This window comes from Episyrphus balteatus, chromosome 3 (assembly GCF_945859705.1).
Source record: "Episyrphus balteatus chromosome 3, idEpiBalt1.1, whole genome shotgun sequence".
NCBI lineage: Eukaryota > Metazoa > Arthropoda > Insecta > Diptera > Syrphidae > Episyrphus > Episyrphus balteatus.
The window spans coordinates 36,661,113-36,674,511 of NC_079136.1; the positions used below are offsets into that span (position 1 = coordinate 36,661,113).

Below are 13,399 nucleotides of genomic sequence, written 5' to 3' on the forward strand. Positions count from 1 at the left end.
AAATCGTGTTTGAAAGTTGGGGTACATTTTTTTTTTCGAAAAATCCCCGAATCTTTGAACGCTCCTGGAAGCTAAGCCGCTTGAGAGCAATTTTTGGGAGTGATGCCAAATGATAGCTTGTGTCATGGGCCTACGCTTTGCACATTGTCAGATTTTAAAAAAATCGCTTTGCATGTTAAACCGCCACATCATGCCTATTTTTTTAGAATCGGGCTTAACTTTTTTTTTACCTTTAAGTTCTCCTGGTTTGAGAACGCGTGTACCTACAGGGATGGAAGTTGTACCCAAATGTAGGTTAGAGTCCCCGCTACCTTTTGGCATCAAAAAAATTTTTTTCATTTTTTTCAAAATTCCGAGATATAGGCGTTGGAAGTTGGGGCGCTCACTTTCAGCTCAGCTCACTTTCAGCTCAGCTCAAATGAGCTAAGCTATGGTACCTAGCTCAAATTTGAGCTGAGCTGTGAGCTGAGCTGAATGTTAGCTTTTTGCAACCCTGGCAACTTGCCACATGTAACTTGCCACATGCAACTTGCAACACGCAATTTGCCACATGCAACTTGCCACACGCAACTTGCCACATACAACTTGCCACATGCAACTTGCCACATGCAACTTGCCACATACAACTTGCCACATGCAACTTGCCACATGAAACATGTAACTTGCTACGTGTTGTGTGATTTATGTTTGCCGTACTGTGGCGTACTGCATTTTTAAATACTAAAGTACTGCGTACTCTAAAGGTGAAACGACAGCCCTGCTACCCAGGGTGATCGCGTCATAATCCCTTTGACATTCTTGTCAAAAAGTAAATTTTCATACCCACCCTCCCATAAGAAGTATAACTTCAAAAATCAAACGACTTTTTTCTATAGGAAACGTCATTTTTCATGCTTTGAAGAATGAAGCGATTATAGTTAACTGTAATTATTAACTATATAAAAGATTTTTTTTATGTCTAAATATTTACTTTCATAACCTTTTTTTAATCTGGGAATTGTGAAAAAAAAATAACAATTTTTCCAATTTTTGGTATGTTCGCAAAAATGTCTATTTATTATGATGGAATTGTGAATTCTAAGAAAAAACTTATAGCGACAAGAATAAGTAAAAACCAAATTCAACCCGTTTCATAGGGATAATGAAGACTTTAAACATAATTATGATTGAATAAATTGGTCTTAAACAATATTTTTTTAGAAAGCATAACTGGTTTCATTGAAACGAAAGAGTTGAGCAGCGAACTTGATTTCGTCTATATTTTTTAATTGTTCTTGTTTTTCATATAAAAATATCATAAAGTATAAATGATTCAATTAAAAACTAACATATATTAAAATTAATCTTTAATCTGTAGGACAAAATCTGCAAAAATTCATAACTTGCAACGCAAAAAAATTGTTTAAATATTTTTGTGTTACGCAGATAGAGCTAAAATTTTGCTGACATTCCCGTTAGTTTAAATTAATATCTTTTGGTCTGAAAAACTAACATTCTTGATGAACTTATCAAGTAGTTAAGGAAGACGAAGTAAGAAAAAAGGTGATAGCTTCTTCAGTACTTTACTTCCATAATTAAAAAAATTTCTTTGCACCTGATCTCTTTCCGTGCCCTCTTCCTTCTTAAAAGTTAATGTAATCATGCCTTCTATGCAGAGCTGAATATATTGATTGACATTGTATTTTATTACTTTTTGTCCGTTATTAGTAACCAATCCTTCATATAAACTATAAAAGAATAAACAATTAAGTAAAATATTCTAACTTCCCCAAGTCAAAGTTTTACTTAATGGAGGGAAGATTACAATTTTATAATTATTATATAAACCTTCAACTTTTTTACTGTGATTATAATGTCTATTATGAAGTACCACTTAATAACGGATTTTGTTGAGGATGTTTTTGAATTTAAAGAAATTTAATAAGTCCCAACAATTCAAAATCGAAAATAAACTTTTGTTCCAAAAACATTGTACATTGTTCTCTATCACCAAAAATATAGGTTAAATCCCTATTCACATATGACTTTATTTGCTCTTTCTCTCACTGTTCTACTTCAAAAATCCATCAAAGATATTAAGTTACCACATGTATACAAATCCCATCAAAAAAACACCATCATATATCCACAAAAGGCAATGCATATAATATTTCAACATTTCAAAAAAAAAAAAACCCATTCCAACACTTTTATAATAACTTTTGAACGAGTAAGAGTCTCTCTCTCAAAAGCGCGAATAAGAACAAAACAAAAATAAATCCAACAAAAAAAAAACCTTAATGAATGCATTCTCCTTGACTTCAAATAATAAAGCCTAGCCATAGCGCAATAATATCCCACAAACAGAACAGAAAAAAAAAAAAAAAAAAACAAAAAACCCCGCATATCAAGGGCGGCATATTTTCATTCCATCATGATTTTTTTATATAAAAATAAAAAAAATAATACAAAACATCCTACGATATACGATATATAGGTTTTACGTTAAACAATAATCTTTCCGTGGTTGCCCACGTTAACAATCGCAACTTTTAGCCAAAGTACCAACCAACAAACAAAACCTACCCCGTTCGTTCACTTTCATGTTGGCTTTACAAAGTTGGCGTTGGCGTTCGTTTTGTTGTTGTTGTTGGTTTGGATTTATTAAAATGAACGCCACATCAATCCAATTCCAGTTGATTACACACTACAAGGCCGTGACCTAAATTTGTATCTGTCACTCGTTCTTAACAACTCACCATTTATACCAACCTACCTACTTTATATTTTTATGTGGCTTTCGGCTCTTTCAGCTTTAGGCTTTGGTTTGTTACACACCAGCTCTTTTTTGGTAGTATTAGTGATGATGTTTATTTTTTTTTATTGAGTGTGTGTGGGTTTTCTTTGCGTTTTTCTAAAAATTGGACTTTTCATTATCCTTCTTCGACCCTTTTTTTTTTCATTTTGCCCAACAATTTCAATCTCATAATAAATGTCCCCAATGAATTGTCAAACTTTTGAGCAATGACATAAAGTTCTTACAATCAAAATGATTGACATCACGACTCAAGTTGTTCTCTATTATTTTTTTTCTCATTTCATGCCCTTACAGAACCATCATCATAGGCCTAGGCATATACTACCACAACAACCATTTATAGGACTATAGTAGTTATACTCAAAAGTAACGGATGGTTGACTCTGTTAATAGAAAAAAAAAATAAAAAAAAACAAGAAAATCTCTCTCAGAACTCTAAGAACTAGGACAGAAGTTTTTTTTTTTATTTTTATATTTTTTTTTAAGTAGAACTTAGCACAGTGCAAATACACGCAGAATAAAAAGTTAAAACAACTGCAAGTGTACATGACCTGCCTTTCTCAACCACCAATCCCCCATCTCCCACTCCACAGGCTTTGCTCTTTACATCAAGTGGCAAATACTCACTCTGTTCACACCCCTTTTTTCTGTCACTCTCAGAATAGTCATAGTCATCCCCACAAAGTTTTTATGTGCATGAGGTCTATTAAGAAAAATTTTCTAAACTAAACCTAAAGGTCATGTTAAAATAAAAAAAAAATAAAAAAAAAAAAAAAAGGAAAACATCAGGACGAAAAGTAATGAGAAATAACCCCCTCCTTTAAAAGTAACCCAAAATCCACCCCAAACCATCATACATTTTTTTAAATAATCAAAAAAAAAAAAGATACCTTACCAAAAAAAAATTTTTTTTCAGAAATAATCATAAAAATTCAAAGCAAAGAAACACGCATTCAAACAGAAATGAAAAAAAACAAAAAAAAAAAATACAAATATACGGGAAAGGATAATTCAAAGAAAGCACCAAAAAAAGAAAAAGAAAAAAAAAACCCTTTGTCAAACAAAAACACCCTCTCAATCCGCCTAAAATTACTGTAGGTCTAGTAAACAAATCAAATTTGCACACCCTCGGTCCTTATAGCAAACCTACACGGGTTATTTGATCAAATAAATTTCTCAGAAAGAAAAAAAAAAGCTTCTTCCATCCACATCAAGTTAATAAAAAACCAAAGAAGAAAAAAGCTTTCCCCCATCGTAATCATCATCAACAACCATTTTCGTCGAACAAACATGGTGGCTCTGGCTGCTGCTGCTGAATGAAAACTGGCAACATTGCCTTTTGGCCCTTTTTTTGCCGTTCTTTCATTCTTCTGTACTGTGCCAGAATTCTGAATGCAATTTTTCTGCTCTCGTATTATTATATAGTATGCAGAGCGTACTACTATGACGAGGGCGACCATGACGCGATGCAATGATAAGCTCTGTCATAAGTTGTGTGGATGACAGACAGAGGTGAATCGAGTTTACTCACTCGCTCTTATGGGTATTTAGTGTTGGGATGCTGTTTGCTCTTCTGCCTGCATGGTGTCATACGCACGTCACTATACGGCTTTACTACGCGTGTTCACAAACAGAACTTTTATATAGTACCTCTATATCGAAAGCTATAGAGCAGGCGACCTGGTGGTGGATAGCAGGAACTGCACAGGAGTTGAAAGAGGGTGAAAGAGTCACACACTAGGTTGTGTATAAATAAAATAGTCACCAAGAGTACAAGGACCTCCAGAGCGGGCTATAATTTTTCAAGAAGAGGCTTTTGTCGAAAATATTAACTTACCAACCACACACATGTAAAGATCTTCCTAAAAAATTGTTAATTGTAAAAGAGAAAAAGAGAGAGAGAGAAGGATGGAGAGAATTTGAGCAATGAAGCAAGAGAGCACATATGAAAGAAAGCGAGAGAGAGAGGGGGAGGAAAATCTTTAAGAGAGAGCATCATTTCATTATAGTAAAATAGTTATCTCCCTCTCCCCTTCCTACGTTCTTCCATCGAGAAGATTTTCACAAAAAGCTTTATAGAAAGGCTTTTTTGTTGTTGTAGAAAGCTTCACAACAGTTATTTCATTAAATTTTGTTGTTCTAGTTTCTTTATTTTGTGTGGAATCGAAATCGAAAGCTTTTTTAAAGTGCGCATGTTTCGAGATGAAATTTTGTTGGTTTTGAAGAAAGTCTCTATAAAAGTTGGTAGCTTTTGTTACTCGTGAATAATTTCTTCTTCTTTTCTCTGCTTCTTTATCTCTCTTCGAAGCTGCTACTGATGCTTGTGAATGTGAAAATATTTTTTTTTTGTTGTATCAAAGTGGGTGGTAATGTGTAGGTACCTATACGAATTTGAAGAATTTTATTTGGCTTAGAAGATGTTTTTTTTTTTGTGTATTCTTATAATGCAGTTTTGTCAACAATTCTATAAGATTTTCTTGAGAGTTGTTTGGCGAAATTAAAAATAAAATTAAAAAAAAAATACGATTGTGCATAGAATTAGGGTCATGGTGAGATTTATATATATTTTTTTTTATTTCCTTCAATTTTTTTATTTAAAGTTATTATACAGGAGCTTAAGATAATTTAACTTTAGACAACATTTACCTTAGACATTAAGGTATATCTACCCATTTCTTTTATGAGCATAGTAAACGTACTTATATGTTAAAGTTAAATGTGTTGTATTTTAATTAATTTAAAATATAAATTAGTTAAAGGAGTTTATTTATTATTTAATGATGGGTATAAATTAAATAAGATTCAGAATTTTTAGTAAATGATTTAACACAAAAAAAAACTGTTTTCTTATAGAAAAATAACGTAAAACAGGCCCCCGTTTTTGCATGTAGGACCCTACTAACAATTTTGCTTCTATAATGCTTTACAGAAGCAACAATTGCATCTGTAAAGCTTTATAGAACCAAAATTGTTTCTCGGGGACTCAACCAATTCTTATAAATATAAGTCGATTAACTTCAACTTTGTGCATATCATACTACATTTAATAAAAGAAAAACAATAACATTCTTTTATGGTTTTCATTCACATAGAATGGTTTTTCAAAAACTTCGATTTTAGGCTTTTGTACGGATAGAAATAAAAAACATTAATTCACTATTCGCACACCTAACCACATGAACCAATTTACTATAAAAATATTGGTCACTAGTGCCAAGTTAAAAAAAAAATATATAAACATAACATTTCTTTTGAAAGGAACGCAAGACATTTTTTCTTGATTTTTTTTCAAATCAGGGCCTTATTGGACCAACCAATTTGCACTTTGCATTTTGCAACTTTGCAAAACAATACTTTTCTGCAAAGTAGAAGTGCAAAGTGTTTCACCAAAAATTAAAAGTTCCCTACTTTGCACTTTGCAATTTTTGACGTTTTTTTTGCAAAGCGAAAAATGCGGGCGTTGCAACAACTAAAAATTCAAATTTGCGTAAAGCAGTAAATAGATTCAACTTCTTTTCGTTGTTAAAAAAGGTTGAAACCGTCTTTTTTTACTTAGACAACGATATGTTTTAAAATTTTATTGTACTTTACTTTATCATTTGTTATTTTTTTACATTAAAGTTACTTAGACTGTTGCTTTACTGCAATTTGTTGAAAGAAGAAAATAATAGGATTTTTAATATCAATATAAATTTTGAATAAGGTGATGGTTGGCAATTCTAGAGGAGACTATGTGGCCATGAAGCAGAGGGCAGAGGTGCTTTATTAATTTTACCATAGTTTATTTATGTTTATAATATCGAACTATGGTCTTTTGTTTAGTTACAATATGTAACTATTTGATAGCTGTTCCTAAACTCCTTTTGAAGTGTCAAATAGTCACGATTCGTAAATGTTTCCAATTCACTTTCATGATCTGAGTTTAGTGTGTTGATCTGTGAAATAAGTTGTTTGGTTTTCAAGACAATTCAAACATTTTTATTTCTCTTATTAATCAGCGGAAAAATTAAATTAAAATAGAATTTTTGAAGTTTTATGATGGGAGAAAATTTATTTTGAACAAAAACATAACTTTCGGTTATAATAATGGAATTGGCATTATTCTAAAAAAAAAGTTGTACGTTTGACGGTTCAAAATTATCATCTAACAACAAATAGTTCCTAAATGATTTGTAAAAAGAACACAACAAATTCTAACAATGTCAGTTCAACTTGTTTTCACATACTAACCATAGTTAAATATTCTTAATAGTTAATTATTCCTAATTTTAAAATATATTCTTAATTTTACATCACTCACGTAACTATTACTATACTCTTCATATTCAAAAAGTCGTTCAAAGCAATTCATTTTAAATTATCATTTAATATACCCGAACTTTACACGAGAAATGGCCATCCGCAAATGAAATTTTGTCCTTGCATATTATTGCAAAACTTTGCAGAATTTGAAATGGAAAGTGCAAAGGTTTTTTGTTTGGTGCAACAAAATCAGAGAATTCTTTGCAAATTCGCAAAACTTTGCGCTTTTTAGAAAAGTACTTTGTGCTTTGCAAATTTTTGGTTGGTGCAACAAAATTTGCAAAGAAGGAATTTTTGTTTTACTTTTCAAAAAAATAATTTCCTCTTTGCAAATTTTAGTTTGGTGCAACAGAATCTGCAAAGTTAAAGTGCAAAGTTGCAAAATGCAAAGGTAAAGAATCAAGAGATTTTTATTTATCGAAAGAACAGTAGCTAAATGTTATACAAAATTTATTTAAGTTTTCAAAAACTACAATAAATTTTCTGTGCTAACACACATTTTTTATCCTTTTCTGTTCTTAATTTAATTTGTCAATAAGAAATGTTCGATTTTAGATCTTTAAAATAAAAAATTGGAACTTAATTTTCAAGTTTTCAGTTCATAATTGCGTTTCTTCGAAGTCAATAGAACAAAATAAAAGAACCAAAAATATTTCGATTTTTTTTTTCTTAACATTCATTCTTTTGTCATAAGATCTAAAAATAATTATGATTTAAGCTTTAAATTCATTTTAAAAATTAAAAAAAACTTGAAACCCAGACGTTAAAAAGCGGCATTACCCTTGGCAGAGGTTTGCGAAAATGAGCAAAAAAATAATTTTTTTATACAAATTAGCTTCTCAAAATCTGTTGCACTAATGAAACAATTTTTTGAAAAAATTACGGAATTGTAATAAGGCAGCTCTAGTTGTTTCTTCATAGCTCAAATATAATTCAACAATTCTTTTTGAAAGTCCATTCCAAAAATGGTAAATATCAAGTTTGTAGAATATCGACTGCAGTTAGTAAGGTGCTCTGGGGTGTATGCGTAACATTTTTTATTATTTTCTGTCGAAAAATATTTGCATGTTTTTTAAATGGCAATGGTTAATGTTAGTCTCATAAAATGTTTGACAATAATTAAGATCAAAATTTCTAAGATTGTTGAATTCAAAATGGCAGATATATGTACCTTTCATTATGTAGAGCAGTTTGCTAGTGGGTTACGCAGTGCATTACGCTGTTTATTTTTTTCTACCAACAAACGTTGTAAGGCGTTTAAGTAGCAATGAACTAATGAGCAATTTTCTATTGTATGGATTCTAAAAAAAAAAAAAAAATTAAATTGTGCTCGGGGGCGTATGTTTAATAATTTTAGCAGTTTTTTTTTTTAATGTTACCTCTATCCTAAGTAGTTTTTGAAAAATAAATGTTGATCAGCTAAGAACACATTGGCTAGATTACATAGATATTAATCACAATCAGTTGCTCTTTACACTTTTACGATACTTTTACCACTTTAAGAGGATTCATCAGTGATCATCCCCTTCCGACTTCATGTTTTTTTTTCTAAGATCTCCATGCAAAATTGACCGTATATTTTTTGTATTTCTAAACATGCACTGAATCGTGCCATATTTATCACCTTATATTGATCTGTTTTTTTTTTATTCTAAGTGAAAAGGTAGTGCTTTCCGGATCGACTTTTTTAGTTTAAGGCTGTTTTTTTATAAGGTGGAATTCCAGTGTTTTTGTTTTTATTTTGAATTTTTTTTTTGCCTTTAAAAAAAGAGATATTAATTTTATTTTATTCATATTTTTAAAATTTTTTTTTTAATTTTGATCTTTTAAGGTGAGAGTTCAAAGAGTTTTTTTCACGAAAGGTAAAAAAAGAAAAATTAACAATAAAGTAATATAGTAGCCCTTGGTACCTAAAACCTTAGTACTATATAATTTTCGCAGTATTCTCTCCTATCAGGTATGAAAATAAAAAGTTCCCCCAACTTCCGCCATTTTGTTTTATGATATGTTTTCTGCATGAGTTAGTCTGTAAAAAATACTTTACCAATTTTCGAAATCTTTGCACCCCATATGCAAAATTTTGACATTTATTTAATGGTCAACAACTGGTGTAATTGTTTAGTCAGCTATAAATTTGTTTTAACTATTTTGTTTGCGTCTTAACTGCGGATCACTGTGGTGTATGTGTAACTTTTTTATATTGAAATATCTTATTAGTTAATACAAATTACAAAAATTGTAAAATATGGTAAATAATTTTTGTGTTTGTTAATTACACTTCTTAGGAACCTTTTTCATTTGAAAATACAAACAAATAGTTTTGATCACATTTTTGGGTGCGGTGGTTGATTTTTAAAAGGAAATCAATTTTGCAGACATCAAGATAATCTAAACTAGACTTTTTATTTTATCTCGGGTAAACTTAATCTAAATTCTTCATTGAAGAAAAGATCGTTGATGGAATTACAACCATGTTGTACGATTTTCTTCTTTCTGACGTGTGTATATTCTGTATCTGTATATAATCTCCAAAAAAAAAAATAAGCCACTGCACAGAAAATACTTTAATAATAAATCTTGAAAAGGTCACTATGGTGTATGCGCATCAAAAAAATAAATAAAATGTTCCCAAAGAAACATTTAAACGTTACTATCTATTGTAAATCGTTCAAAAACATGAAAGTATAAAAAGTAGCAAAACTAAACTATGTTATAAAAAAAAATCAAATACCTATACATACATATTATATACCCAAAAAATATTTGAAAAGACAATACATGTCCCAAAAAACTTAAGCTGTCTGCAAAAAAAAAAAAACACTTAAAAGGTCACTATTAACATAATTTGTATTCCGAATTTATTGTTCAAAAGTCAGTTGAACTTTTAAAAGACTGTTATCAGTCATCTCATAAGTAATAAAAAAAAAGCTATCTTATGTGGGCAGACATATCTATTATAAAGTTTATGGACTCATAATTTTTTTGTTTGTTTTAATGCGAATACTGAAAACAATTTTACTGATGTCAAAAATCATGTAGGTAGAAGCAAACGATATTTATTTTTATGCTCAACATAATTCTTCAACGCCCACAAACCCATTTCTAATAATTGCATCATAAAAAATGTAATTTTACTTAAATCAATTTGCAGAAATTCCAATCAAATATCATGTTTTGTTTGATTTGTTTTGATTTTCAAAACAACATCCTTTTATGCAAAAAAAAAACAGAAAAAAAAATACCATAATAATAAAATAAATCGTTTAAATCTTCAAAACATGATTTGCTGACCCTTATCCTTTCCCTCGATACCTCCTGCCCTCTCTCACACCAACCATCAATTTTATCGTGTAATTGAATCATACCACCAGCAGCACCACACACAGTCACACACGAACGAGCACCTACAACCAAAACGCGTTTCGGTTACCAAAAATCATCGTCCTTTTTTTCTTTCTTATTTTATTTTTGTAACACCAAATAATTGCACCATTCCACCATTCTCCATCGCATTGTATCAAATAGAAAACAAGTAAAAAAAAAATAACAACATCGACTGGTAGTAGGTAACTGCTTGCTATAAAAAAAAACACTTAAATAAAAAACAACAACATAATTTCATCGAACACAAAGTTCATATAAAAAGCTTTTATGTTTGACCTCATCGTCCTTCCTCCATATTTTTCTATCCAACACAAAACCCCCCCCAGGACACACGGGAGGCAACTTCATCGTACTCTCGTATATTTTAGAGTCGTCCTCATGCATAGAGAGAGGAGTATAAAGGACTCTCCTAGGCGGCAACAACTTTCTATCAAAAATCTTGTACACTTTTCGAGCATGTATCTTTCGGGAGTCGAATCACAGAAGTGTGTACACACTATAACTTTTGTACAGAAAAACAACCACATGCATAAAAACACACACACTCACACAATACAAAACAGTTTTGGAGACAATTGTGAAAATACAATTTTTAACCAACCAATACCAAGCAAAAATACTACAACTTTTTCCACAACACTTATTCCAGTTAAACATTGGAAAAGGAAGTAGAAGCATCGGACGGCGAACGCTGCACAAAGCCAGGTATAGAAAGTGTTAGCGCAAAGTTAGCTAACTGTTTAAAAAGGATACGAAAAACCCCCAAAAAGCACTTTGTGTGTGGCACGCGCGCCGCCATACACAAAGGAGTATAGTCGTCTCTATACTCTTGCTCTCCATTCGTTTCGAATTTCACACTACCACCACACATAACCAGAGTATACCACTCCAAGGGTAAATAGTAAATTTTAATTTGAAGAGGCGCCATATTTGGCAGCAATTTGAGTCCGAATACGAAACCCCGAATCCTGCTGCCTGAATTCGGAGCTTTTTCTTCTCGTTTTTTTTTTGTGTTCGTCCTGTGTGTCATAGTATACGCGCTCTTTGCTAGCTGACTGGAGTATTTTTTTTTTCTTCTTATCGTTGTTGGCCATAGAAACGCGAAATAAACCACCAAGAAACGTTGTCGTTGGTTGTGTCCTTGTCGTCCTTTCGAATGCACAAGAAATTTTATACTCGTCGTCGCGTTTAGCAGGACAAAAAAACTATACTCTTCCTCACCAAACAACTTCAAAAAAAACGTTTTTGGTGTATTATATTGTGTGGTCCTATTTTTGTTGTAATTTTATTTTATAGTCCTTGCATCGTTGTTTCTTGTGGAATCAAAAAAAAAAAAAAACCGTCCGTGTCCTTGATGTTCGAGTACATATAAACGAGTACAAAAATCAACAAATTGTGTGTGGATTTTTTTCTTTTTATAAATTTGTACAACAATTCAATGAAAATATTCTCTCTCGCGCCGTTCTATTTATAGTGTTTTTTTTTTGGGCGTTACGAGTAACTCCTTGTATATCCTTAATATCAAAAAATAATGAACAAAAGTTGTGAATAAAAAAAAAAATTGTTTGCATCACAGAAATCGATAAAATACAACTACGAGAGTGTTTTTGTTGGGAAACTTCAACTTCCTTTTGTAGCCTGGAGATCCTGGCAAAAATATTTTTATAAGATTTTGAACTTCAACCCTGTATGCAGTGAGTAAGGATATTAGTCATCGGAGATTCGGGTACAAAATAATATACGCGCACAATCCGAAGAAGAAACAAAAAAAAAAAATTATACAAAAATGTGACTACCTACACAAAATTACGGTTAACTGTGTGAAGTTAAATTTTAAATTAAAATAGTGAAAAAAAGGATATCAAGGATATAGTTTTTAATTAAAATTAAAAAAAAAGAGTCCTTCCCACCGATTCAAAAAAAAATTGTGCAAATCTAATACTCAATACATATGAGGATAAAAATGTACCTACTAACCGATTAGGGATTTTATTTGTCCTGCCTAACCTAAAAAAAAAAATACTATATACGTATACAAACACACAAAAAAGGACACAAAGAGAATTTTAAACACGGCAAGCAAGCACTCTGGAATCGGGAGAGGCAACAAAAGCAAAATTTTGATTCCAATTTTATTATATTAAATTCTCTCTGGCGCGCGCTCTGGTAACCTAGGTTTTGAGCTTAGATATTATTTTAGAAAACTGAATCTGTCTCGTCGTCCTTTTTGTCTTCTCTCCGTTTATTCGTGTTGCCATTTCTTTTTTTGGTGGTAATTGTGATTGTGCGTTTTGTATAGTGTCGTCGTCGTGCGTGCGTGCGTAAGTCGCGTGGGTGTTTGTGTGTGTGTGTTGTATGTGTGAATATATAAATGGTGGTATAGTGCAAGTTTTGTTGGTGGGTGGGAAATAACCACCACAAAATAAGCTAAATTAATGTGCGATAGGAACAGTACAGGGTGTTTTTTTACCAGCAGTAGCAGTAACACTCATAATAATAATCACAGTGCACGAAAGGTGAGTGTTTATTATTATTTTTTTTTGTTGTGTATTTTGTTGTATATTGGTGAATGAAGCCCACATCCTTCCTAAATCACACACATTTATACCTACATATAAAATTCTCATAGAAAATCATGAACATCGTGTTTGGCGGTCAAAAGTTTTGTTTTGTTAGACAAAAGTTTTTCTAGTGCGTGACGCGTTTCTTTTATGATAATTGAGGCAAGAAAAATGGTCAATTTTTTTTTGTGAGGAAAGTTGGTGGTTATTTTGTTGTGTTTGGTGGAAAAAGGGTACTTCAAATCCGCCATTCAGAGTCTTCTTTTGGTTGTTTTTTTTTTATTAATCAGTCAGACCATAATACCCTTTTGGGTATTAGTTTTTTTTTAAGGTATTTTAATGCAGAAAAAGATTA

The 13,399-nt window shown here is 31.4% G+C and overlaps 1 protein-coding gene across 5 annotated transcripts in view; it reads left to right on the top strand.

The window, feature by feature from the left end:
• The window catches only part of LOC129913491 (rho GTPase-activating protein 100F), a 96,165-nt gene that overhangs the window by 47,635 nt on the left and 35,131 nt on the right, over positions 1 to 13,399 (top strand). Inside the window, exon 1 of one of the 5 annotated variants that reach the window (XM_055992203.1) lies at positions 12,842 to 12,999. The exons of the other annotated variants lie outside the window; for them this stretch is intronic. Within the exon in view, the coding sequence (XP_055848178.1) occupies positions 12,919 to 12,999 (81 nt within the window). The 5' untranslated portion in view covers positions 12,842 to 12,918. Of the gene's footprint in view, positions 1 to 12,841; positions 13,000 to 13,399 lie in introns of those variants that run through there. 5 annotated transcript variants of the gene reach the window in all.